This window comes from Panthera leo, chromosome D3 (genome assembly GCF_018350215.1).
Source record: "Panthera leo isolate Ple1 chromosome D3, P.leo_Ple1_pat1.1, whole genome shotgun sequence".
NCBI lineage: Eukaryota > Metazoa > Chordata > Mammalia > Carnivora > Felidae > Panthera > Panthera leo.
In genome coordinates this window covers 81,212,786-81,240,715 of record NC_056690.1, presented here as the reverse complement: position 1 = coordinate 81,240,715, position 27,930 = coordinate 81,212,786, and the positions used below count along the sequence as shown (strand labels likewise).

At 42.8% G+C, this 27,930-nt stretch overlaps 2 protein-coding genes and 1 long non-coding RNA gene across 6 annotated transcripts in view; 1 reads left to right on the top strand and 2 right to left on the bottom strand.

Annotated features, from left to right (window-relative positions):
• The window catches only part of SERPINB11 (serpin family B member 11), a 77,631-nt gene extending 69,951 nt beyond the window's left edge, over window positions 1-7,680 (bottom strand). For both annotated transcript variants that reach the window (XM_042910730.1, XM_042910726.1), the window contains exon 1: window positions 7,409-7,680. In XM_042910730.1, coding sequence (XP_042766664.1) covers window positions 7,409-7,457 — 49 coding nt within the window. In that variant the 5' untranslated portion in view covers window positions 7,458-7,680. The remainder of the gene's footprint in view (window positions 1-7,408) is intronic.
• Window positions 7,681-7,868: 188 nt separating this feature from the next.
• LOC122203709 lies at window positions 7,869-16,112 on the top strand. Its single transcript, XR_006195308.1, has 2 exons — window positions 7,869-7,978; window positions 15,771-16,112. It is a non-coding gene; the product is annotated as an uncharacterized LOC122203709 (long non-coding RNA).
• SERPINB13 (serpin family B member 13) lies at window positions 15,783-25,589 on the bottom strand. 3 transcript variants are annotated; one of them, XM_042910736.1, is made up of 8 exons: window positions 25,326-25,589; window positions 24,740-24,823; window positions 22,070-22,072; window positions 20,460-20,588; window positions 19,927-20,044; window positions 18,383-18,525; window positions 18,018-18,173; window positions 15,783-16,196 (listed from the first exon to the last, which is right to left on the bottom strand). In XM_042910736.1, the coding sequence occupies exons 1-8, from the start codon at window positions 25,488-25,490 to the stop codon at window positions 15,783-15,785; spliced, it is 1,212 nt and encodes a 403-aa protein (XP_042766670.1). In that variant the 5' UTR covers window positions 25,491-25,589. The 3 variants fall into 3 exon arrangements, with proteins under 3 accessions (XP_042766670.1, XP_042766669.1, XP_042766668.1); XM_042910735.1 differs by lacking the exon at window positions 22,070-22,072 and having other exon boundaries at window positions 24,755-24,823; XM_042910734.1 differs by lacking the exon at window positions 22,070-22,072 and having other exon boundaries at window positions 24,767-24,823; window positions 25,326-25,507.
• Window positions 25,590-27,930: the final 2,341 nt, after the last annotated feature.

Sequence of the window (27,930 nt, the reverse complement as noted above, 5' to 3'; positions counted from 1 at the left end):
AGTACCGACTCCTGCGCGGGATGAACCTCCCACACGCTGTGCTGAGCAAAAGCAGCGGGACGGAGAGAACACGTAATGTGTGTTTCCACATCTACGAAGCCGAGCCTGCGGTGACCAAAAGCTGACTGGCGGTTTCCTGGGGCTGGAGCTGGGGAGGATACTGATGGTAAGAGAGTCCAAGGGAAACTTCTGGTGGGACGAACGCTCTACAAGTTGATTGGCTGGTGGTTACACAGGAGTTTATATTTTCGAAAGGCACTGATGTGCACGCTTACAGGGCATGCGTTTTCTTTCATGTAAATTATGACTCAATAAAGTGAGCCGAGAAGGATGAGGAAGAGAATTGCACAAAACACACATAATTACTATTGTTTCTGGAAGGACTTGGGTGGAAAAGACTTCTTAATTAAATTTGTTTTTAAGAGCAACCTCCTTCTTACCAACTCCGGGCCAATGCTCAATGTGTTCATATACATTTAACCATATTTAATGATATACGCCGGTGTCCCTGTCATATGGAAGCATCATGAAACTGCAAATTAAAAAATGAAATTCTGTGATCTGTGATCTACCAAGTTGCCTTCACTGGTCATCAAGATGTTAAAAATGACCATATTTAAATTGTAATATGAGACTTGAGGGAGTTTAATGAGAAAATTCATTTCCAGATAATTTTCTGTTAAATGTCATGAGATAACATTTGGCATTTCAAGCTATTTTTATGTCAGTTTTTGACACAATTTTCACAATAGTCAAAGATGAAAGCCGAGCTTCACAAACTATTTCTGTTTATAAATGGAAGGATACATACCTTCTTCCCTTATGAGATGATATCGTCCTCTGGGGACAACCCTCAATGGACAATCCTACCGACTCCCTCAGAACAGGGAGTCTGCCCAAATTATTTATGCTGTATACCTGAAGCACACACAGGTGGTCAGTGACAATGTGACAAATTAACGAATGACTGAGTCTTTCCCCATAAACCACTCAGGAGCCTATCATTTGTCCTATAAGAACTCATTTGTATTTCTACTATAAAAGACATAATAAACATCTGGAAAATGTGTTATCTGCCTCACTGTGTGCACTGTAGTGTAGGCCATTCGACTAACAATTATTCTGTCCCTACAGTGTGCCATGCTGAATCAGGCAGTGGGTTCCCATATATAATAGGGTGACCAAAAAATAAATAAATAAGCCAAGCGTCCTGAAGGCCAGAATATGGGAACTGGATTCAAAACACAAGCAGGCCAAAATTTGGGAAAACGTCCCAATGTTAGTGATCAAGGCAGAGTTCAAGGTCTGGACCTAGACGAGGAGTATGAATGCGATATATTACAGGTAAGTACCTGAGACCGGTCAGAAAATAGCTGGTGGGCAATCAGAAAACTAAATATCCAAAAAACTTAAGAATCCCATAAAGAAAAGGCAAACTCATAAATTCAGGAAGACATTTTACAATAGACAGAACAGCCCAGAACTTCCCTGAGGGTTCTCCCTCCCAAGTGGCTATGCGTGTGTGATTGCCCAGAGGACAGGGATGTCCCAGAGCACAGAAACCCAAGGCCGGACCCCGGCCTTCTAGAATCTTAACATTTAAGACTGCTATTGTTTCTGTGTCTCATCACTGTCTACCCAAATGGGTGGAAACCGGCAACACGCACAACCCAGAAGATTGCCTAAGATGATTCATATTTCACTTGAGACTACTAATGTAATTGCTTTCTCCCTAAGAAGGACTCTTTGACCTGTATTTTTTATCTAACACTCATTTTAAGAAAAACAATAGCTTGCGTTTTTAGTATGTTTTTTGAGCGGTCAGACCAAAGGGAAGTGAAGATAACCTGCACACAACGGAGCACCGTCCGCATTTCCGCCTGGGAGGTGATGTTTACGCCCACTCCAAGAGTGGCACATCAACGACCTGGAAGGCAACGCACGCTGACACCGCTGAGAACCGGTCATTCCGCCGACACATCCCGCAGTGACAGGCTTCCAATGTGGCAATGAGATACCGTCTGTTTGCAGATGCAGAATGCCATCACAAATAGAGAATCGTACGTGAGTAGTTTTAAAACCCAGGGGATTAGTCTGTGTGAGCTCAGTGAGCCAGACCTCGTAAACGCCCTTGATGGGCTTAATACACATATTGGGGTCCTGGAACACTTTTCCAAACTCTGATGCAGAGACATAAAGCAACCTGGGAGAGAACTGCTGCTCCACCTGGAATCCAGTAACACTTTAGAACTGAGGAAACGGCACCTTATATTCTAATACGGTGGCTAAAAGCAAGATGACCGTGATTTGGTTTAACAAGGCATGACTCATACGAAATAAAACAGAAAACTCGGCAATTATCCTACTGTCTACGAGGAGTCGCTATTTTCTACACTCTGTAACTCTAATAAGTGGGCTTGCTGGATACTATTTCCAAAAATCTGGCACTATCAGTTCAAGACAGTAAACACGATGATAAAGAAAACAATGTAATGAGCTCCAAGAGACAGAGACTTGAAAGTATATTTACGACCGCATTGTCTTACATAAATTTTGGAGTGAGATAGGACAGCTGTGGTAAGTAGGCTGCGACTAACTGCCCTAATAGTAAATGCAAAAACACAAGGTCAATGCCAACAACGTTAAGGGCAAATACAAATTAAAAATAGGGGCACCTTGGGGCACCTGGGTGGCTCAGTTGGTTGAGCGTCTGACTTCGGCTCAGGTCATGATCTCATGGCTCATGAGTTCGAGCCCTGCATCCGGCTCTGCTGACAGCCCAGAGCCTGGAGCCTGCTTCAGATTCTGTGTCTCGCTCTCTCTCTGCCCCTAACCCAACTTGCATTCTGTCTCTGTCTCTCTCAAAAAATAAATAAACATTAAAAAAAATTAAAAAAAAAAATAAAAATAGGGGCACCTGGGTGGCTCCGTTGCTTAAGTGTCCAACTTCGGCTCAGGTCATGATCTCGCAGTTCACGAGTTCGAGCCCTGCCTAGGGCTCTGTGCTGACAGCTCAGAGCCTGGAGCCTGCTTCAGATCCTGTGTCTCCCTCTCTCTCTGCCCCTCCCCCTGCTTGTGCTTGCTCTCTCTCGCTCTCTCCCTCTCTCTCAAAAATAAACGTTAAAAAAAACTTTTAAAAATAAATTAAAAATAAGAGGCTTAATTCTTCCTGTTGAATACAAGAGATTCCCCTCCTCTCCTTTTTCTCATCATTTACTCTAGAAAATGTGTAATTCTAAGCACTTTCTCCTCTTTGAAATGTCTATACCCCCTTTTGAAGATTGAGCCTTCTGTCAGCTTCATGGCTTGAGGAAAGCCTTTTCTCAAGGACCCGTGAACCACCTCTTGGAAATGTAAACTTCATGGGAGCCAGCACCCCGATCTCCCAGTTTTCTAGAAGGGTAGGCACCTAAGTCAGAGGGCCAGGTTTCAAAAACTGCCTCCGACCCTAAAAATAGAAGTCTGTTTTTCCTCTGGATAAAGCCGAGTAGCTCACACAGATGGTCACCTCAATTCCCAGATGAATCTAGGATGAACTGTTTGTGACACATGGTGCTATCAAGTCCTCTTACTTGAGGAATAGTTATGGTTTATTGTTTCAGAATATGTATGTTATGAGTTCCATCTGCTTGGCTATATAACAGGCTGTGGTTGCCCTCTGCCTTTATACTCTCGTAGTGAATGGCCTGTGATACGCGTCACATTCTGGTTTAAGGCTTCTTCAATAATAAAAGTGTTTTCTTTTTCTACCACCTTTGTCAAGAGAATCTCTAGGTTGGAAGAACACTTTAGTGTTTAGTTCTATTTCCCCAACACTTTCCACAGTTACAAAGACTATGCTTCGTCCCACCAGAATCCTGCCATGGGACACTAAAAGAAAATGTGTGTGATAATTTTAACTTTAAAGAAAGGACGTTCTGTTTTCTTATACAGCTTCTGATGCTAAGCTCTACCAAGATTCCTAACCCACAGGAAAAATCAGATCAGAAATATTTACTGTTTTCAACTCGCACATTTTGGTGTAATTTTTTATGCACCCAATAAATAAGGAATACGGGAACTGATTTTTTTTACTTTAATTTAAATGAAATGTAGCCGTGTGTGGCTGATCGCTCTACTATTGAAAACCAGAGGTTTAAAAATTTTGTTTGCTTGCCATTTCATGGCTCTATCCGTGAATGTGGAGTCTCAAGCAAGGCAAGAAAAGTCCAATTTTACGTCCCCATGGGTCCATCATATGTGCCTTAGGAGTCCAATCACCTCCATACCTCTAGCCAAAGAGCCGCTTGATTTCACCCACAAAATTTCATTAAACGGTAAAGAAAATCATACCAATAGAAACTCGGATCTACAGAAAGTACTAAAGATTGACCAAAATGGTAAACTGTGAGTAATTATGAAAGACATTTTTGCTCATTTTCAAAAGATAATTGACGGCTTAAAGCAAAAACAACAGCAATCTATTTCAAGGTTTATAAGAAACAAAAATAAAATCTGTCACTAGAAGAGCAAAACGGAGGAGAGCATAAAATGGAAGCACACTCTTTGAAAGTTCGCACATTAACAATTAAGTGGTGTATTTCCTGAAGATGGTCGGTGAAGGGTTAAATATGCAAAGTGTAGAAGATCTAAACCAACCACTAATAAATCAATATTGGAGATAAATATAATACTAAAGGGGCCTCTGGGTGGTTCAGTCAGTTGTGCACCGACTCTCAGTTTCAGCTCAGCTCATGATCTCAAGGTTGGTGGGTTTGAGCCCCGTGTCAGGCTGTGTGCTAACAGTGTGGAGCCTGCTTGGGATTCTCTCTCTCTCTGCCCACCCCCCCCCCCCCCCGCCCGTGCATGTGCTCTCTCACTCCCTCTCTCTCAAAATAAATAAGCTCTTAAAAACTGGGGCGCCTGGGTGGCTCAGTCGGTTAAGCGGCCGACTTCCGCTCAGGTCATGATCTCGTGGTCTGTGAGTTCGAGCCCCGCGTCGGGCTCTGTGCTGACTGCTCAGAGCCCGGAGCCTGTTTCAGATTCTGTGTCTCCCTCTCTCTCTGACCCTCCCCCGTTCATGCTCTGTCTCTCTCTGTCTCAAAAATAAATAAACGTTAAAAAAAAAAATTAAAAAAAAAAAAAAAACTAAAATGAAAACTAGCTTATCAGGGCACCTGGGTGGCTCAGTTGGTCAAGCGTCCGGCTTCAGCCCAGGTCACAGTTCATGAGGTCAAGTTCTGTGTTGACAGCTCAGAACCTGGGGCCTGCTTCTGATTCTGTGTCTCCCTCTCTCTCTGCCCCTGCCCCACACACGCTCTGTCTCTCTGTCACTCTGTCTCTGTGTGTCTCTCTCTCAAAAATAAAAATAAACATTAAAAAAACATTCTTAAAAAAACTAGCTTATCAAACACTTTAAAAAATGTAATACTGAAAATTCTCAATCAGAAAGATGTCAAGAAAAAAAGAAAAAGGAAACAACAAATGAAACAAGCAGAAAACATGGCAATATGGAAGATTTAAACCCAAACGCAAGCGTAGTTACATCAAACATAATGATCTAAACGTTCTATTTCAAGGACAGAAACTGTCAGACCGCCAGAAAAAGCAACACCCAATGGAACACAGTCCAGCTCCAAGTTTGATATTTGACTGCTGAGGGCATTCAAGTCCCATGGCTCTCTCCCTGGGACCCACATCTGGGCTCGCTGGTAAGAAAGCCCTAGAGCTCCCTCCCTTGGCACCTGCAGGAAGTGCAGGGCACCAAGCAAGCCCTGACAACCAGGTTAAGGAGCTCTTACCCAGGGCCAACTCCTAACCACAGTAAAGCCCTCCTGGCACCGAAACCCGGAACCTCAGTATTTGAGTACTGATTCTCTTCATACCTTCTTCGTGCATGCCTGGCATCATCAGTCTCAATGTCCAAGCAATTTTTTTGGAGGGGGGTCCATTCTACCTCCAGAAGATAACCACAGCATCCCATTATATGATAGTTTAAAAAAATAAAAATAAAACCTTTAAATACAAGGACACATCTAGGTTAAACGAAGGGATAGAAAAAATACACCATGCCAACGCCAGTCATAGTAAAGTTTGAGTGGCTACATTATTATTATTAGACAGAGTAAACCTCAGGACAAGGATGGGGCGGTCCTGACATCTGATGGAACCAGGGGTGCCCGGGGGGCTCAAGTCGGTTAAGCCTGGACTCAGGTCATGATCTCACCATTTCACGGGTTTGAACCCCACGCTGGGCTCTGCACGGACAGTGCAGAGCCTGCCTGGGATCCTCTCCCTCCCTCTTTCTCTGTCCCTCCCCACTCACTCTGTCTCTCTCAAAATAAGTAAAAATAAACTTTAAAAAAAATAATAAATAAATAAAAGAACAGAGGGGGTGCCTGGGTGGCTCAGGTCATGATCTCCTGGTTCGTAAGTTCCAGCCCTGCATCCGACTCTGTGATGACAGCTCAGAGCCTGGAGCCTGCTTCCCATTCTGTCTCACTCTCTCTCCCTCCCCCACTCATGCTGTCTCTCTGTCTCTCAAAAATGAACGCTTAAAAAAAAAAAATTACAAGAAACATAAAACAGAGGAACCAGAAACTGACCCACACATACATATGTCACAAAGTTTCCAAGGCAAGTAATTATTGGGGTAAGAAGAGTCTTTTCAACAAATGATGCTGTAACAAGCGAAAATTCACATGAAAACCAATGCGCCCTAACCCTTACTTAACAAAAACGTACTCAAGATAAATCATACACCTCAGTGTAAAAGCTATTAGTATAAAAGTTCTAGGGAAAAAAATAAATAAAACACAGAAGATGGTCTTAGCAAATTTGAGGTAGGCAAAGATTTCTTCTTTTTTTTTTTAACCTAATTCTTGCTCAACATGTTTATTTTTTTCTTCTTTTTTTTCTTCAATTTATGAAATTTATTGTCAAATTGGTTTCCATACAACACCCAGTGCTCATCCCAAAAGGTGCCCTCCTCAATACCCATCACCCACCCTCCCCTCCCTCCCACCCCCCATCAACCCTCAGTTTGTTCTCAGTTTTTAAGAGTCTCTTATGCTTTGGCTCTCTCCCACTCTAACCTCTTTTTTGGGCAAAGATTTCTTAAATAAGACCAAAATGAAAAAGAAAATCCAGAAGCCATAGAAGAAAAAAAGCGACGAACTGGACTTCATCAAAATGTAACCCATCCCACTGCGGGGGCGCCCCCTCTCTGGCGCCCGGCAGGGACACCGGGCATGGGGCGCGGGGTCCCCCAGGCACTGGCGTCCTGCCATGGCGGGCCGGGAAGCCGGGAGGCTGGGCGGGGGTCTCCGGGGCCCGGATCCCGGGTGTCCTTAGCGTCCTGCATCACCTTCCCCACCACCCGGCGCGTGAAGAGGCAGCCGCAGCTACACGAGGGCCCGCAGTGGCCTACCTGGGCTTTGGGGACTGCGTGCGGCGACGGTCTCGCCCCAGGCCTCCATCCGGCGGGCTAGGACCCTCTGTCCCTTAGCAACCACACAGCACGCGCCGCCTGCTGTGTGGCTGAGGCCCAAGTGGTCCGGCGCCTCCCGGAGGCGTTCACCGTGAAGTTCACCCACGACCAGAGGTGCCCCAACCCCGACTCCAGAGGATGCTTCCACGGGGGTCACGGAGATCGTGCGCAAACAAGGGCTGAAGGGGGCGAGCCAGGGCCTCACCGGGCCACCCGCCTCTCGGTCAAGACCCACCCCCACGCAGCTGGTGTGGAAAAGTCAACTTAAGGAGGCCCGGAACCCGGGGTCACCGGGCGCTCCCAGCTCTCGCGTGAACACGTCCCTGCGTCATCGAGACCCGGATGCGGGACGTGGGGACGCGCAGCTTCAACCGCGTGCGAGCGCGCCTGCAGACTGTGAGCGGTGAGCGGCTCAAGGCGCTCTGCCGGGGCTCTGACCCCCGCCTGGGCAGGGCCAGCCTGGACGTGGCCATCCTGTTGGTCGTCTGTGATGAGGTGGAAGCAGCTTAGGTAAGTGTGCAAGACGGACTGAGCCCCAGAGGGGCTGCGCGGGGTGCTAACCCCCAGGCACCTCCAGCCCAGCCCCTGCCGCCCTCTTACCATGATTGCTGTGCAGTCGAGCCCAAAAGCCCCCTTACCCTGTCCTTTGCACTCCATGGCCTAGGTCAGCCCTCTGTGGCCATCGAGTCCACATGTCCTGTTGTGCCACGTGTCCCTTGTGGTCTGGTATGACACCGCCATTTTATCCACGTGTTTGGCCATGGCTGGGTGCCCCTCTGGCCTGTGAATCTTTGCCCACTTGTCCGTGTGCTTACTCTTGAGCTGTGTGCCTCTGTGTCACGTTCCGTGTCACATGACCCTGTGCCCCGCTTCCTGGGGTGCCTGTGTGGCTTGGGTCCATAGCCCTGGAGCCCCAGCCCAGCCCCAGCCAGTGCCTTCCGCTCTGGCAGCAGGGGCATCTGCGCCGTCCTCCCACAGCCACCTCTGGGGCCCCAGCCTGGCCTCACCACATTCCAGGGGCTTAGCGCCATGCCCTGCCACCCTCGTCCTGCCACGGGCCTTAACTGACCCTCAGGCCCTCCCTCTTCTGGCACAGGGTGGTACCCACCACTCTCCCCAAGGCAGAATAAACTGGATCCTGGGCAGACGGCGGGGGGTGGGCGGAATGAAAGAAGAGAGTTAGAAAAGCAATCCGTATATTTGACGTGGAATTTGTATTCAGAATATATTAAGAGCAATTACAAATCGACAACGGCAAGACAATGTAATAGAAACAGGCAAACGCTTTGGACAGACACTTTACCGAAGAAGAGAACCACAGTGAGAGAACACCTGCACACCCATTAGAATGTGTGCGATGGAGAAGACTGGCCACACCAACCACGGGTGAGAATGCAGAGCGACTGGGCTGCTCATACGCTCCTGGTAGGAGTGGAACATGGAGAACATTTCTTAGAAATTTAAACGTATCATATGATACAGCAATTTCACTCCTAGATGTCTAAATGAAAACATACGTCTGCATAAAGACTCACGCGCACAAATGTGCATAGTAGTGTTATGCATGGTGGCCAAATGCCAGAAGCAACACAAAAGCCCATCAGTGGGTAAGTGGGTAAACAAGATGTGGTTTCTCCAGACAACAGAATAGTGTTTGTCAGTAAAGAGTAACAAACTACCGACACCTCAGCAACGTTGATGAATCTCAAAAACACAACGCTGAGCAAAAAGAAGGGGGCACGAAAGAGGATATCCTATCTGAATCCACTCGAATGAAACCCTAGAAATGACAAATCTACCCTGACGTGATTGAAGGCAGATCAGCAGTTGCTGGGCTGGCGGTTGACCGGGAAGCAAAAGAAGAGAAACTTGCAGGGATAATGGAAATATTCTGCATCTTGGTTGTGGTGTTTTCATGGATACATACATTTACGAAGATTCACCTTCTACATTTCAAGTAGGTGAATTATTTTATGTAAATTGCATCTCTGTCAAGCCAATTAACTGTTAATTTTTTTAAGTCTCTTCTGAACCTTCCTATGGAAAAATCCCAAATAACATAAGTAGATACTCTCCCCCCCAGAAGATAGAGCTTAATCCCTCCACCGCCAGTAGGATAAATGGAACTTAGTGACTTGCTTTCAAAGAGTATAGAGTACGAAAGGGGGAAAATAGCAACTTTATAGTGTAGAAACCTGACAGGCTCTACCTGAAGGAGGAGATCAAGGTTAACATCCCCAGTGATGTCACGTACATGTCAGGTTCTTCCTCATATGATGTAATGAGAAGGCACTTCACCTCTGTGATATTCTTTCAGAAATCCCAGAACCCCAGTCTAACCATGAGGAAACAAGTCAGGCAAGCCCCAAATACAAAATACCAAACCAGTGCCCCTCAAAACTGCCGAGGTCATGAAAAACAAGAAAAGGTTGGTAAATTGTCACAGATCAGAGGAGACTGTGGAGATATGACAACGAGACGTGTTGTTATTTTCTGTACTAGATTCTAGAACACCTAATGGACGTTAATGAAAAAATTAATGGTAACATCCAGGTAAAGCCTGGAGTTTACCCAATAGTAATTATGTTAATTTTCTATTACTTCATAATCAAGTACCAAAAATATTCCCACACAGCTCTATGGATCAGAAGTCCTGGCACAATGGGACCAAATCCCATTTAGGGACTACCCCCAGGGACTTACAAAGCTGGAATCAGAGTATCAGCCAGGCTGTGCTCCTTTCTAGAGGCTCTGAGGAAGAATACACTTCAGCTGGGTCGTTGGTCAAATTTATCTGTTGCACTTACAAGACTGAGTTTCCCACTTACTTACCGTCTGTGAGTTAAGGGTCACCGTAAACATCTGAAGACTCTCAGGGCCTCGCCACATAGCATCCTCCATGTTCAAAGTTAGCAAGAGAATTTTGCTTCTATCAAATCCCTCGGGCTTTGCCTCTGACATCCCTGTCTCTGAGCTCTAGACCAAGATGCTACAGGTTCATGGGATTAGACCAGGCCCACCCTGGTAATTTCCCTTCCCTAAAGTGAACTGATTTGGATTCTCAGTTGCTTCTGCAAATTCCCTTCACAGCAACACCTACATTAGTATTGGATTGACTAGGACACCAGGTGGAATCGTAGAATGCTGCCTGCCACAGTGACCGATGTACCAACATTGATTTCTTCGATTTGACAAACATGCCCTAGTGCTGTGAGATGATAACATTAGGGCAAGGAGTTTATGGAAACTCACCGTACCATCTTTGCAACTTTTTAAATCTAAAACTATTCCAAATAAAAGGTTTGTGTAGAAAACAGTGTCTTCAAAAATCCGAAGTAAATGGAATGTGCCATCTTGTGCCTCCTGGGACACAAACTGATAGAATCACTGTATTTGATGACTATGAACAGTAGCAGCATAGAGGATTGAGGAGCAATGAGGAACAATAACAAGGAAGCAGGAGGAGGAGGGAGAGAAGAGGAAAAGGAAGAGAAAGAGAAACAGGAGGAGGAGGAAGCAGCAGCTTACATTTATTGACCATTTAAGTGCCAGGCATTTTCTTAAGTACTGTGTAGAAATAGTCTTATTTAACCTCTGCGATGACCAGACAGGGCATTATCTTACTGAGTTATCTCCCGATGTTACAGATGAGGAAATTGCAATAGAAAAGGTTACATTCTAGGCTTCCTGGAAGTCGCACAGTCAGTCAGTGCTGGAGGCGGGAATCAAATTCGGGTAATCGGACTCCTGAGTCTTCATTCAGAAGCATCTTCCCATTTGATTCCCCATAGTTCACACATCCACAACATCAACCCACTCCTTCACCCATTCTGCTCTTCCCTGAAAAGCAGGTCGCTTCCAAAGAATGTAACATACGCAGTAGTTTACATTTGACCCAAATACTAGTAGTGCGAATGCAGTCCACCACCATGAAAGCCCAAATGACAGTGTCCTGAAATGCCTTGCATAAGAGAATATTTGAAACCCCAGTCATCTCACGTGTCTTTTTCCCTGTGCATAGAGCTCCGAGCTCATTCTGATGAGCTTGTGTTTATTTGTAAACCCATTCTTTCTTTTTTAATGTTTATTTATTTTTGAAAGAGTGAGACAGACAGACAGAGCATGAGCAGGGGAGGGACAGAGAGAGGGAGACACAGAATCCAAAGCAGGCTCCAGGCTTGAGCTGTCAGCACAGAAACCCAACGCAGGGCTTGAACCCAGAACTGAGAGATCTTGACCTGAGCTGAAGTCGGCACTTAGCCAACTGAGCCACCCAGGCGCCCTGTAAACACGTTCCTATGCATAGAGTTTGATCTACTGCGATTATATTTCCAATGAGATCTTAGCCAACCTATCTATTTTCGAGCAGATGTGAATTATCCAATTCATTCTGAGAACAAGAAGCAAAAGATTGACTTGCAAAACAAGTGGAATCTTTTTTAAGATTAAACTCTGAGAGTTTTCTCTTCTTGAGAAATTTCTCTTCTCTTACAGCATATCGGCTGTGCCATTGGCACTCCCAATATCTGCAGCAGATGAAAATATTTTTAATCAATCCCTCAAAACAACTAGGAGTTCAGGCATTCCCAAAAACGTGGGTCCCAACTTCCCTGCTATCTTTCAAGCTTTTGTCTAAGGGGGCTATATATTCTTCAGGATTCTTCAGGCACCGAGTAACAAAACTCAGGGGTTTTTTTGTTTTGTTTTGCTTTTTTGGTAGAGTGGTGAAAACAGTGTATCAAGTTCTCTCTCCATAGATACATGACAGGTAGGTAGTGGGTAGGTAAGTAGGTAGGTAAATAGGTAGGTAGGCAGGTAGATACATGATAGATGTCTCCTTTTTTCAGATCACTTGTTTTCAGTATTGATCTCATCTTCTATATAAAGGAAAGCTTCCTATGTCACGAGAAGACTAGTGTTTGACTTCAGCTAATACCTAGATTATCTTCCAGCTAGTAACCCTCAAGAGAGCTTCTCTCCTCCCATCTTTATGTGAAGTCCCAGACCACATTCCCACCCTTTACACAGATTACTGTGGCTGGAAGATAAGTTAACAATGATTGGCTAAGCCCAGAACATGTCACCTTTCAAGGGCCTTTAGTACTGTGGTTACTTCGTACTAATGGTTAGCAACCTCACCCAGATTGGCACCAGAAAGGACTTCACCAACAGCTCCTCTGCTGTTTGCCAAATAGGATGTTGCTCAACTGGGTCACTTGGCTTTTTGTCCCAAGGCCATCTTATAGACCTGCCCAGCTCCATTGAGGACATTTGTGAAACCAAAAAAAGAGATCCCGGACGCTTGGTCAAGGATATGTGGAATGAGGAGGCTCTATCACTGAGGCTGGTGGACAAGCACCAGTTAAGATCCTGAACTGCCATTGTAGTTGGTGACACCTCTGTCATATCTGTCTTCTTATCAGAACATCCCGACCTGCATTTTGAGCCACTGTACTTTCTAAAGCCTTATTACTCATAACTCAGATGAATCACCTCCTCCCTTGCTTCCTTGCCTTTTTAAATAAACTTCAGTTTAGGGGCACCTGGGTGGCTCAGTCGGTTAAGTGTCTGACTTCGACTCAGGTCATAATCTCATGGTTCGTGGGTTCAAGCCCCACATCAGGCTCTGTGCTGACAGTGCAGAGCCTGGAGCCTGCTTCGGATTATGTCTCCCTCTCTTTCTCTCTGCCCCTCACCCGCTCTCTCTCTCTCTCTCTCTCTCTCTCTCGCTTGCTCAAAAATAAATAAACATTAAAAAAGAAAAAAAATCACTCAACAAAATACCCATTAACACTCCTTTTAAATTCCTTTTTAAATTCCTTTAAACATCTTATTTCATGCTTCTTTTATTCTTATTTTATGTGTAATAAATGTGTACATATTTAAGGTATACAACCTAATGATTTGATATCCAAATTAAAATGATCCCATTCACCATAGCATCAAAAATTGTCAAAATAAATTCAATGAAAAAAGGATTTGTACACTTAAATCTATAAAATATTGCTGAAAGAAATGAAATTACTAAGTAAATGGAGAGACATTTGATATTCATGGATTAGAAAATTCAGTATTGAACAAATTGGTCCATAGATTTAATGCCATTCCTATCAAAATTCCAGTAGGCTTTTTAAATAAATTGACAAACTGATTCTCAATTTTACATGAAAATGCACAAGACCTAGTCTAACCAAAAAGGATTCTGAAAAAGAACAAAGTAATTACACTCACTGATTTCAAAATTTACTACAAAGTTATAGTAATCAAGACAATGCAGTATGGTCATATCAGTAAGCATATAAATCAACAGAACAAAATTGAGACACCAGAAATAAAACCTTATATTTATGGCTAATTGATTTCAATAAAGGTACCCAGACAATTCAGTGAAGAAAGAATTGTCTTTTTGATAAATGATGCTGTGGATAATGATACATCTGTATACAAAAAAAATCATAACCTAGACCTTACCTCACGACACAGACACACACACACACGCAGAAATGGACCATGGATTTAAATGGAAGAGTTAAAACTGTAAAACTTCTGGAAGAAAACAGGAGAAAATCTTTGTAAACTTGGATTAGGGAAAGAGTTTCCTAGATACACCAAAAACATTATCCTTCAAAGATAATATTGCTACATTAGACTCTGCACTTCAAAAGACGCCATAAAACTGTCAGATACTGCTTCACAATCACCAGGACAGCTAAAATGAAAAAGAGCGGCTGTAACAAGTATTGGCGAAGAGGAGTAGAAATTGGTACCCTCCTACATTGCTATGAGATTGTAAAATGGTTGCAGCCCCTCTGGAAAACAATTTGGCTGTTCCTCAAAATGACAAACACAAAGGCACTAATCCCATTTCTAGGTATGTACCCAAGAGAAATGGAAATATGTGTCCACACAAAACTTGTATACAAAATGTTCATAGCTGAGCTATTCACAATAGCCAAAAAGCAGAAACAATATAAATGTTCATCAGTTGATGAATGGATAAACAAAATCTGAAATATCCATGTAACAGAATATTACTCAGCCATAAAAAGAATGAAGTATTGATTTATGCTATAACTTGGAGGAACCTTGAAAATCTTATGCTAAGAAGTCAGATGCAAAAAAAAAAACCTACATATTTAACAATTTCATTTATATGAAATATCAAAGAAAATTTTACAAATACAGAAAACACATCAATAGTTGCCTGGGATTGGGGATGGAAACAAGCATCAGGGAAACATTGTAGGATGATGGATATGTTCCAAAACTGGATTGTGGTAACAGATGCACAACTATAGAAATCTACCAAAAATCATTGAACCATAAATTTCCAAAGCGTGGATTTTATAGTAGGTAAATTACAGTTCAATAGAGCTGTTAAAAATAATTGATAGGCTACAATATGTATCTTCTCAAAATCGCCTTTATTTCACAATATCAAAAGGCTTACACAACTGACAACAGATAATATGCTCCATTTGAAGAGAAGATGAAAATATGGGAATCCTTTGTCTGATACATTGTTTTATTTTTTCCTGGCTTTAAGCCTGAATTTATGTTTTGCTGACATCCTTCTAAATCCTCTTTCTTCTATGCACTTTGCTGCACTTGCCGAGAAAGAAAAAAGTAACACATGAATCGAGTAAATTACTGTTTTATTTAGGCGCGCCTGAGTGGCTCAGTTGAGCTTCCGACTGGCTCAGGTCATGATCTCGCGGTCCATGAGTTCCAGCCCCGCTTGGGGCTCTGTGCTAACAGCTCGGAGCCTGGAGTCTGTTTCAGATTCTGTGTCTCCCTCCCTCTCTGACCCTACCCCATTCATTCTCTCTCTCTCAAAAATAAACAAACGTTAAAAAAAAAAAAAAAAAACCTCCCCCATTCATGCTCTGTCTCTCTGTCTCAAAAATAAATAAATGTTAAAAAAAAATTTTTTTAATTACTGTTTTATTTGTGTATTACATCAAACTATTGGAACTAGAGGGACTCCCAGAATCACTAGTCTGTGTCTTTTCTGAAGAGTCTGTTTCTCGCCATTAGTACACAAAACCACAAGAGGTTGATTTACTTCCAAAAGAAATCAACAGATTATTACCGAGCCTCGATTTAACTTGGTTTTTACCGAGCACAAACAAAAGGATGTTTCAGCTTTAAGGAGAATTATAAGCACACGCACCCTGTTACAGTCACCGGGTCATTGATTTTGATGGTAAGATTGGAATGCAAGCAAGTAAGACAATTTTTCTTAAAGAACGGGCTATGTCCGTAGTCTTAACTGATACTCTAACACTGGTTTTCCACCAAGGCCATGACTGTCCTAAGGAGAAGAGAATCTACCGAAGAAGAGGATGCTGTTGGACTCATTGTGCCTGACGAAGAACAGGAAAGGGTGATTGCAATGAAAATGTTCATAACCCGGCGCCAGTGTGAGAGCAAAGCCCACACCGGTGCCTGCTGCGGCCTCAGTCCCTTCCTCGGTGACCGCCACAAAGGCCCTGTGCAGGAACTTCTTCACCTGCAGCCCGGAGTGTGAGGACAGCCCCGGAGAGTCCGTTCTGTACTCGCTGAAAGCGTCTGCCGGCCCCATGGCTGCCAAGACGGCCTCCAGGGCCTCCAGATCGTACCCATCTTCCACTTCAAACCGCGGTAAGTGCAAGGTCACGTTCCTTTCTTCCATATGCCCCGGGTTAGTCCACTCTACTAAATTTTCTGGAGTTACTTGATCTATAATCTATGCAGGAAAAGTGGTATGATTATCGACACAAAGTTAGAACACTGTAACACTGATTTGAAGCTGTTAGAAATGATTAATTTTAATAATGCACAAAAGAAATGTTATTCCACTAGACCGTTGTCTTTATAGCAGGCACTTGTCTTATACTTCTTTATTCATCTTTATGTATGTGAAAACTCAGTAGTAGTAAATGAATTTTTAAGGATGAGAAATAAGGTGTTTCTTATTCTATCAATCCACATATTATTTCATTTTTTACTATTCCCCTGTACTCTTTTATGCATACATAATGTATAATTTATATAGAATAAGTCATATATTTATATGAATTATCTGTAATAAATATGTAATAATATACCTTACATAATATATATGTCTACTTAACATGATATATATATTTACATAGTTGCAATTACAGTGGATGTCCATGTTACTTGTTTTAATGTAAACTTTTTCAGAGGTCTGTATCTCTCCTAAATATCTTCAGACTGATAGATAATACTTCCATTGAGCTGATAAATTTTGCCAAACATTCATCCACTCATTTTACGATCATCTAGTAAGTATGCAGCATGATAGATGCTGATAGATATTGTGGATCTGAAAATAGCGATGATGATGATGATGATGATGATGATGATGATGGTGATAATGAATTTTGAACTAGGTATCTTAGTATATTTAATGCAGAAATTACTGATTTGACTCAGAAAAGCAATTTTGTTTCTTCTGAACTGGAATTTTGGAGTCAGAGTATGAATACTCTTAAAGCTTTCATACATATTGCCATTCTGCTATCCCAAATTTTTCCAACATGCAAAGCAACTAGAGATGTTTCACAGCCAGAGAACAGCATCTAGTATCATAATAATATAGCATCCATCATTTATCAAGTTCTTTCCATGTACTGGACCTCTTTTTGGAGCTATCTTAGACTAGGTTTAAATGAAGGGGGACTAAATCAAAGGGTTCAAGATTAAAGATCTTATGGATTTGGAGCGATTATTATGTGTCAATGGAGGTTCATCTTTGGATTAAAAAAATTACCACTCTGGTAAGTGATGTTGATTATGGAGGAGACTGTGTATGTGGGGGCAGGGAGGAAATGGGAAATCTCTGTACCTTCCTCTTAATTTTGCTGTGAACCAAAACTGCTCCAAAAAAAAAATAAAATAAAATCTTTAAAAAGAAATTAGGGGTGTCTGGGTGGCTCAGTCAGTTAAGCGATCGACTCTATTTTGGTTCAGGTCATGATCTCACTGTTCATGAGTCTGAGAGCCCCACATCAGGCTCTGTGCTAACAGCAGAGCCTGTTGGGATTCTCTCTCTCTCCCTCTCTCTCTGTTCCTCCCCCACTTGTGCCCTCTCTCTCAAAATAAATCAAGACACTTAAAAATTTTTTTAAACAAATAAAAAGAAATTAAAGTTCCAAGAAAGAAATTCAGGAAGTCTAATAGCCTACTGAACAGGATGCAAAATTTGCCGTATGTGCAAATGCCGTTCTTTTCTGGGGAAAAGGTGCACAGAGATCAACCATTTCTCAGAATAGTCGCTGATCTTTGGAACTCCCATATGACCTTAAATGTTCGTGTTCGCTCATCCCCAACTATTTCGGTATTGGTTGTTTTCTGGAAACCCGATACTGCTTAATGCCCCTTTTTAGACGTCCGTCTGTAGCTGCTGCACAGAGTAAGGAACAGTGTCTGCTCGTCACCAGCTCCAGATCAGTAGTCGTGTTTCCAAGCTTACCCAGAAACAAGCTTTGGGACACAAAGCCTCAGGAGATGAAAGCAAGACTGGGGAGATGCAAGGTGTTACCTTCTCCAGGCCATCTGTGTCATTGGGCAGCAACACACACAGGCTTAGGTCATTGTTTCTATACGGAATTCCCAGAATCTTGGCTTGTAAGTCCTCCAGGAAAGTGAAGCTGTAGGTATGGGTCTGTGTCATCATCGGCACACATTTGCTCGCACTCTGCAACAAAGCAATAGAGCGTGCAGTGTCAGAGGAGGCGGAAGACAGCCAGGTTCGCCCACCAAAGTGATTGGCTCCCCCAAAAATAGTGCTAAAGATCAGGGCCTCCAGTCAGTATTTGCTGTCTACCACGTTCGTTTGCTCAAGTAGGGCTTTAGGGTGTACGTTCCACGTGTCAACACATCACATACATAAATTAGGGGCCATACCTTATTCAGCCAAAACTCTTCCTCTTTGGTATTTTCTTTCTTAAACTCCCTGTCCCATTGCCCTTTAAAATAAACTGTGTTCACCAGCGCCAGCTTGGTGAAGCTGTCTAGAGAACCATCTGGAAACAGGTCCTTGATTTTTTCTGCAAATGAACAACAACAACAACAAAGTTGGCCCGTCTTCAAAATCACAAGTGCTAGGCAAGGCAGATATGATGAAGGTGGACTTGACTCGTCACTAAAATCTCAGCCAGGCCAGCACCTGAGGGCCTTGCCGACAAAGGGTTTGCTGGCAGGGTTGTAGGGAGGCCCTCGCTTTGCCCACAGCCCGTGTGTCCCATTGGATAAATTGAAGTACGATGGTTAAGCGTTCAGGTTCTGGGACCGGACTGCCTCTGTTAGCATCCAGTTTTGCTTCTTACCAGTTGAGGAATCTTGGGCAAGTTATTTAAGCTTGCTGTGCCTCAGTTTCCACATCTGCAAAACAGGAATAAAACCTGCCTCATGGAGTGGTTATGAGGAGTAGATGACTTAATACGTGTAGAGCACTTGGAGCGCTCTCCAGCTCATAAGAAGCACGCAGTAAGTGTAAGCTCTTATTTTTACCCATTTGATATAGTTACCACCCAAAATTTAGGGATTTATTATATTATTGGAAAAGAAACTGATGTTTTTGTCTCTGGGTTTAGCCCCTCCCACACTAAATTCTGAAGAATATTGCCATCAGTCAACCCTTTGATAGACCCTCCTTTTTTCCTGCTCTTCAAATTTTATTTTATTTTTTGGTCTAAGTATAAAGATGGAAAAATTGTATTGTGAAATAATAATGTCTTCCTGATAACTGGAATTTTAAAAAATGTATTCTGAAATTCTAACACTAAAGTATCAGCTATTGCCCCCCACCCCCAAGTGTATTTCCATATTAAATAGTCCTCTCTGGTATTTCTTGTGTGTTTGGCTCATACTAGGGGATAAGGAGAGAGCATGAAGTGAGGCTTTGTCAAGTTCTGTGCTGAGGATGGGGCTGAAAGTTGTTACCGTCCCAGCATGATGCTCTAGTGGAGATGAAGGCCAGGAAGCCCCAGCTGGAGGCCATAAAGATCTTGGTGGGAGGAGAGCTAAATGTCTCTCACTTGACAAGAGAAAGGAGACACTCTATGACATTTCCTCTTACAGACCCAGACTAAAAGAAAGGCTCTCATATAAAGGAAAAGATGTGAACCCAACACAGACACGGGTCCAGTTTCAGGAGTCCCGAAGATACTGTGAGGCACAGCCATGTTCAAATCATTCTTCGTTATGGAGCTGGCTTCCTTTGGTCCCTCCCTGGGGCCCCCTTGGCTCTCTCCCATTTGCTGAGACTATTCCACTCTCTGTAGTGTCTTCTCCCACTCCTCATGCCTAGCCCTGCCCTTCTAACCCTAACAAACTTATCTCAAGTCTGAACCCCCCAAAGGCTTGTGCACCCTGGCACCCTATGAGTGTCCAGCTCAGAGCAGGTGCTCAAGAAGCATTTTATGATGAATGACCCATCCATACTGTACCCTTTGTTTGGCTTTCGACCCAGGAATTAATCTTCTTTCGACTTTCGTCTGCTGCATTTACAAAGTCAACAGGTTCCAGAGAAGCGTGGTAATATTTTTCCACATAATCTAAGTATTTCTTTAGGAGGAACAGGGAAAGAATAGAAGGAGGTTGAAAATTTAATTTATTTTGAAAAACGGAAATTCAGTTTATCCATTTCCAACATCTCTAAAAAATGTGTCTGTACATTAAAGATGGCTGACATTGTTATCAGGGTGTCTTAGGACCTGGGAAAATCACTTCTGAGTACTTCCAGGCACGTTTTTGGCAGGTACGATAGGGTTAAGGCAAAAAGCAGATTTAGACTGCCAGAATTAAAAAGAAGCTCCCAAAGGGCCTGAATGTCTGGAGAACAGGCAGGGGGACACCCAGTGATGTGGACTGAGCCAGGCAGTCAGCTCAGGCAGTATGCCTCCAGGACCCACAGTCCTAAATGGGCCATCGGCCATTCATGAATACCACTCACAGATGTGGTGGATACAGCTAAACTTACTTGAAGGAAGAGGTATGTCTTTTCTCCAAAGAGCCTGTTGGCTATTCTTAGTTCATAACCATTAGTGGATTTGCCTATCTCACTCAAAAACTCTTGGAATTGGTGATGTATCTCTTCTGTCTTCTCAATCTTCAAAATCAAAACAATATATATGTTATATATATGATATGCTGTATTTTTATAATAAAGTAAGCTCAATAAAAGACAATGTTATTAAGAAAGTCATAAGGAAGAGAAAATACATTTACAGTACTGTATTTATCAAAAAAAAGATCTGCATCTAAGTGGACCTGTGCCATTCAACCCCATGTTGTTCAAGGGTCAACTATCCCTGAATATCAATGACTGGTGACTTCAAGGCCAGTGGGGTTTCAGGTCCCACTCTCTCTGTACAACTGTATGAAATGGGCCAATATACACTGCCAAGTGGTACAGATATTGGTATGATCCCCTTGGCAAACAGTTTGGTGATATTTAATAAAGTTGAACATACATACACCCTACCTTCCAGATACGTACTATAGACCAGTGTTGCCCCATAGAAATATAATGCAAGCCACAAATGTGAGCCACATATATAATCTTTTTTTAAAAGTTTTTATTATTTTAGAGAGGGAGAGAGCGTGAGTGGGGGAGAGGGGCAGAGGAGAGAGAGAGAATCTTAAGTAGGCTCCACACTCAGCATGGGGCCTGATGTGGGGCTTGATCCCACAACCTCAGGATCATTTCTTGAGTCAGATGCTTTACCAACTGAACCACCCAGGCGCCCCAGCCACATATATAATCTTAAATTTTCTAGTGACTACATTCTTAAAAGTAAAAAGCAGATAAAATCAAACGTAGTATTATATTTTATCAAACCAAATATATCTAGAACATCATTTTGACATAACTATAATACATAATTATATATATATAAATATACAAGTATATATTATTTCAACAAAAATAATATATAAAAATTAACAAGATGTTTTTTATCTGTGACATGATAAAAAAATGTATACTTGGTCTGTTTCTCCGGTGTCTAACACAGAGCTCCTAAACCTTGTAATTTGCTGACTACAAATTCCTGGGTGCTAGGAAGCATCTTTTCTTTCGATATTTTCTCTTTGATCCCAGTTCCTGACACAGAACTCCTAAATTCCTTGGAATTTCCTGGGTGATAGGGGCATCTGTTGTTCTAACAACTTCAGGATGGGGGCTGGTCATTGGAAAAGACCAAACCATAATTAGAAGCTTGGAATTTTCAGTCCCATCTCCCATCCTCCAGGGAAAGGAGAGGGGCTGGAGGTAGAGCTAATCACTGAAAGTGCCTCTATGATAAAGCTTTCATAAAAATCCCTAAACTACAGCATTTAAAGACCTTCTGGGTTGGTGAACACATCCACGTTCTAGGAGGGTGGTGCACCCCAAACTCTTGGGAAAATCTGAGACTTCACCCTATATACCTCTTCATCTGGCTATTTGTTTGTATTCTTTACAAGAAACCAGTGTTTCCCTAAGTTCTGTGAGCCATTATAGAAAATTATCAAATTTGAGTAGGGGGTAATGGGGTCCTCTGATTTGTAGCCAAGTTGGGCAGAAGTGTGAATAATCTGGGAACCTACTTCCTTGCAATTAGCATCTGAAGTAGGGCAAGTCTTGTGGAATGGAGCTCTTTAACGTGTGGGGTCTGCACTGACTTCATGCAGTTAGTGTCAAAATTGTTTAATACAAGGAAACTCACACATTCGGTGTTAGAAGTGTTGTGAGTAGTAAAACAGTTTTCCTTCAACATTATTTGCTCATACTAAGATCTTGAAATGTGATGTATATTTGACACTTACAGCACCTTTCAGTTTGAACTAGGTATATTTCAAATACTCTATAGCCAATTCAGTGGCTACCATATTTGAAAGCTCAGGACTAGAGAGACTCTCATCCAGGGAAACTACAAGGCTTGTATAAGAAGGGTCATCTGTTTTTAATAAGAAGGAAGAAAGGAAACAAGAAAGAAATCACCTATGAACAGGATCAGTGGGTTAATAGCCATGAAAATGAATCATCAATGGCTACAAGTATCCACCTAAAATAAATGAATCTTATAAATACAATCCTGAGCCCAAAATAATGAGGTTTCAAAGAATAATAAAATTTAAAAAAAAATACATGCAATGAAATAATACAGAAACAACAAACACCAAGTTCAGGATAGTGGAACTTCTTCTTTCAGGAAAGGCTGGGAATGTGTTCAAGGAAAGTACTTGGGGGCATTAGCTAATTTGTCAATAGTTTATTTCTTTTTTATTATTATTATTTTTTAACATTCATTTTTGAAAGACAGAGACAGTGTGAATGGGGAAGGGGCAGAAAAAGAGGGAGACACAGAATTCAGAGCAGGCTCCAGGCTCCAAGCTGTCAGCACAGAGCCCGACACGGGGCTCAAACTCACAGACTGCAAGATCATGACCTAAGCCGAAGTCAGCCGCCCAACCGACTGAGCCACCCAGGTGCCCCCTCAATAGTTTATTTCTTACACTAGAAGGGAGAGTTAAAAGGTATTCAGAATTGCATTATTCAGAATTGCAGAAGTGTATAAGAATTCCTAATACCTTTTGTACATGATATCTTAAAATTTTATCTTCAATTTTTAAAAGCAAGGTTCAGAATACTCTAAGTTTATGTGATAATGAAATGTGCATCTGGCATGTCTTTGAGCAAATCACTGTACTCCTCTGCTTTCTCATCTATTGAAAGAGGAGATTAGAGCATGTGGCCTCCAAGACATGCCTCAGTCCTAATGTCCTTTCAGTCAGTAATTCTATTCTCCTTCATGCTTCTGTGGGTCCCAGAAAAGTCCTGAGGTGTGGACAGAGTTGCTATGCAGACTTGTACAGGTTGTGCCCTGCACAAAGCTGAAATTCAACCGTCACCCCCCAAGGGGGCATTCCTTTTTCTAATTCCTGCAAAGATTCTGTCCAGGCTACCATGCTTGGGAGGGAGAGTGCTCTGAAAACAACTGTGCTCCATGGTCAAGTGGACAGTGGAGCAGCTATCTGACCCAGTTCTGTTACACAAACTTTGTAAGGAAGCCTGACTCTCCACATATGCCCCAGAGCCAACCAGACAACCTGGCTATGTGGGACTGTGAAATGAACAGCTCGGATTGCTGGGTGATTGGAGCCACGATTTTATGAGCATCTGGTGCCGAGCCATGACTACTGTCAGGGTAGATGTGCCTTCCCCCACCCCGAGAGCTCTAACCATCCCCAGATGCCAGCCCTGACCTCTGGACTGTCCCATGTTCGAGCAGATTGTCCTTTGAGGAGCAATACTACAACCCTAGAGCCAGAAGTGACCCTAAGAAGTCATTGGTCCTGTGCTAATACATCGTTAATGTAAAATATCAGCAAGGGAGCTTAAAATAAAAATAGAATGTAGTGATAGTATCGCCTACTACCGCCATTATTACTGGGTGAGTCAGCAGTATGTTCCAGACCTCCACTGGGTACTTCATAGAGGCTCAAAGAAAATGAATAGCTTACCCAAAGTAGCATGGCTGGTTAAGTGACTGGCTCAGGCTTTGAACTCAAATCTGTTTAACTCCTAAACCCATTCACTCTGCCATAGGGACTTTTCAGTCCATGCATATTTAAATCGGAGTGGTCAAGGTGCTTTAAAGTTAAAGTCTCCTCTTGGGGCACCTGGGTGGTTCAGTCGGTTTAAACATTCGACTTCGGCTCAGGTCATGATCTCGCGGTTCGTGGATTCAAGCCCCGTGTTGGGTTCTGTGCTGACAGCTCAGAGCCTGGAGCCTGCTTCGGATTCTGTGTCTCCTTCTCTTGCACTCATTCTCTCTCTCTCCCTCTCTCTCTCTCAAAAGGAAATAAACATTAAAAAAATTTTTTAAAATAAAGTTAAAATCTCCTCTTAATATTAAGGGTTTGTTGGGGCGCCTGGGTGGCTCGGTCGGTTGAGTGTTTGACTTCGGCTCAGGTCATGATCTCACTGTACGTGAGTTCGAGCCCCGCATCGGGCTCTGTGCTGACAGCTCAGAGCCTGGAGCCTGTTTCAGATTCTGTGTCTCCCTCTCTCTGTGACCCTCCCCCATTCATGCTCTGTCTCTCTCTGTCTCAAGAATAAATAAAAACGTTTAAAAAAAAAATATATATATATTAAGGGTTTGTTACTATATAATAGCAGCAACCCTACTTGGCTGCAGTGATTAAAAACAAGCATAAACTATTACCCCTCCTACACATTTTCCCAGGGAGCCCATATCAACATAGCAGACTTACTGAAGACTGTAACACATATCTCCTCACCTTTTTTTCTTCGGCTTTGATTCTTGAGTTCCCTGCCTCTTTTTCAGAAGAGAGCATCTGGAAGGACAGAATATATTATGGTTGTGGTCAGAATAGAGAAACCCTCACATAGAATCAGTCTGGGGGTGTTGAATGTTTGTTCAAGAAACTTCAGTGGTAGACAGGTAGCATTTCTCTCCTTGCAAAATCATGCACAGGTCTGGATTGCCCATTGATCTCACCTACATTGGTTAATCCTTTCATGTACTGATCTTTGATGCGTCTTTTATAGGCTAGTGGGGATTACGCAACTTCTTCCAGTAGGTTTTGTTCTTCATGCTGTGTCTTTAGTAGTGAGGTTAAAGACTTTGGACAAGGCCACTCACTCAGCACCCCCTCAAAGGAATTTCAAGCACCAGGGAGCAGATGGCTTGGCGATATTTGGAGAGGGAGGAGGACTTCCCTCATAGACCTGCAATTGTCCTGTGCCTTCACTTGGATTCTCTGTTGCCTAGCCCCATTTCAGGGTAATGCCGGAGGGCTGCCCCCAGAGACGAGCCTGCCTGGACAGCTTCCTTACCTTCCGTAACTGGGCCGCGGTGGCTCCTTGGGTCCCGAAGACGAGCATGCCGATGGCAGCTGAAATGCCCACGGGGGAAAAGAAGATGTTGCCATCTTTTGTCTTATTCAGCTTTTGGAAGAGATTAAACCCAAACCTTGTGTATGCTGCAGCAAGCGAATCCATGAAGATCCCAGCAAGATCTAGAACAGCAACAACAGTCAAAACCAAACAAGTTCATTTCACCTATTTGAATTGCTTTCTGTCACAGGAACCCGTCCTGCTTCTCTTCCTGTCCGTGCATTGATTCAGGAAACAGAGATTTTCATCCTCCCAGGGAAAAGTCACTGCTGCCTGCTTCTCACCCCTTTCCTTGGCCTTCTCTGGACAGGAGACACAAATCAATCTGGCATCATCCGGTGTTTCTGTTCTCATTTCCCTAGGCATCAGGGTTGACACCTAAATGGTTTTCTTTTCTCTTGTTCTCTGCCAGAGTCTGCCCGTGTCTGCCTGCCCACTGCTTCCTCCCCCCAGGCAGGCCCAGCCCTTTCCTGCTCCCTTCTGATGGCCCAGCTGCTGGCCCGTGACCAGGCCAGTGAAGGGCCTGAGAATTCCTGATCTCAGGTCTCCGAACCAACCTTAAAATAATAAAGTCCATAGTGGCTCCTTCTCAGGTACTTTGTATTTCTCAACTGATTGAAATCTAGTGCAGAGAGTGACTGGATGGATTAACTATCTTAAACCCCAGTCCCTAACTGCATGAAAACTGGAGTCTTGTCTGAATTTTCCCTAAAGGGCAATGACAGATCTCTTTGCCATGGATTATTAAGTAGAGATAAAAGTGTTTTCTTTCCTCTACTTTTTCTATATTGTTTCAGGCTTGTGCCATGAGTTCATATTACTTTTGTAATCTCACACACACACACACACACACAATTTTAAAGAGCAATTACTATTTACTAAAATAAGCAATTACAACACATTTTATGCTTTCTTCACCACCAGCTATGTTACAACTAGTGAATGAAGGCTTTAAGAAAAATCCTAAAACAAGAATGAGATTAGTGTGGAAGAAAATTTTTTGAAAGCCAAAATACTTTGAGGGGTTTTTGAATCAAGGGCCCATCCCTGTGAAGGCATTCCACATCTGCTGTTAAAACTTCCATTTCAACCCCAAGTTTCCTTTCAAGGATTCCTTACGAGTTAACTCAGAAATCAAATCAATCAGGGTGCCTAGGTGGCTCAGGCAGTTGAGAGTCTGACTTCGGCTCAGTTCATGATATCACAGTTTGTGAGTTCGAGCCCCACATCAGGCTCTGTGCTGATAGCTCAGAGCCTGGAACCTGCTTCAGATTCTGTATCTCCCTCTTTTTCTGCCCCTCGCCCACTTGTGCTTCCTCTCTCTCTCTCTCTCTGTCTCTGTCTCTCTCTCTTTCTCTTTCTCTCAAAAATAAATAAAACACTAAAAAACTTTTTTAAAAAGAAATAAAATCAATTAACTTACAGTCAAACAAGATGATACATTGTCATGACTATGTAGGCACTGAATTAAATAAAACCAGCCCAAGGAAAATTATGCACAATAAAAGTAATTCTTTCAAATCAACAAACATCAGTGTTCCCAAAACACTGAAGTCTTAAGCTGAAGCTAAAGAAAGGACTTACCTGGATTTTGGAGAGACAGAGGTGGCTAGGAAAGGAACCAGGAAGCATATGTAGCAGGAGTTGTTGAGATCTTTAATTTATAGCTCTCTCTCTGTCTCTCCCTGCCTCTCCCTAGTCATTATCTTTGCATTTCAAGTAAAACAATTTTGATTTCTCAATGATAATTTCTCTAATAAAATTAGCATACACGGTTTATGACAAGCTGAGGATTACATTTCCTATTTCTTCCACTCATGGCCATGAAGCTGTGCACTTGATCTCAGCAACTGTTTTGTGAACTGTAGTTCACAAAGGGTGCACCTTAAGACATAGAGGAATAGAGTTTAAATTCTAATTCCTTACAAAGGATTTTGGAGGCCCAAGCATAAGAAGATCAAAATCAGCCAGACAGCAAAATAAGATTAAAAGCAGGAGCTCAACCCAAGACCAAAGAGTAGCATGAGAATGACCAAGTTAAATAGATTATGACTCAGGTGGAAAAACCATCAGAGGGCGGGCTTTCATCCCCAGTGATCTTCAGGATCCTTTGGAAAGAATTGTTTAGATGACTGGTTCTCCACCTTGGATACACACTAAAATCTCCTGGGAAACAAACAAACAAAAACTATGCCCAAGCCTTACCCCCAGACAACAAAGTCAGCATTTGCTGGGGTGGGAACCAGACATCAGAATTTTTATCACCCCAGGTGATTATGATGTGCAGCCAAGGTTGGAAACCACTGGTTTATAGCCTGACAAAGATCTGAATTAATACGTGCTTTACTTACCATGGAAGTATGGGGCTGTGTCCTAGCAAGCCCAGTCTCTGCAATAAAGTTAACTTAGCAGTTGCTCCTTATTTTAGGATGCTGAATGAAAAGAAGAAAATGAAAGAAAACTACCTTACAAGATAAAAAAACAAAAAGTGGTGAGAAAAATTTGGGCAGGTAGCTAAACACACACACACACACACACGCATGCA

Coding starts and splice junctions, on each gene's coding strand:
- SERPINB13 (XM_042910736.1), bottom strand. CDS start 25,490: ATGGATTCGCTTGCTGCAGCATACACAAGGTTTGGGTTTAATCTCTTC. Junction 24,824..25,325: donor CCGCGGCCCAGTTACGGAAG/GTAAGGAAGCTG, acceptor CTGTCCTTCCAG/ATGCTCTCTTCTGAAAAAGA. Junction 20,045..20,459: donor AGACATACCTCTTCCTTCAA/GTAAGTTTAGCT, acceptor TTCCTCCTAAAG/AAATACTTAGATTATGTGGA.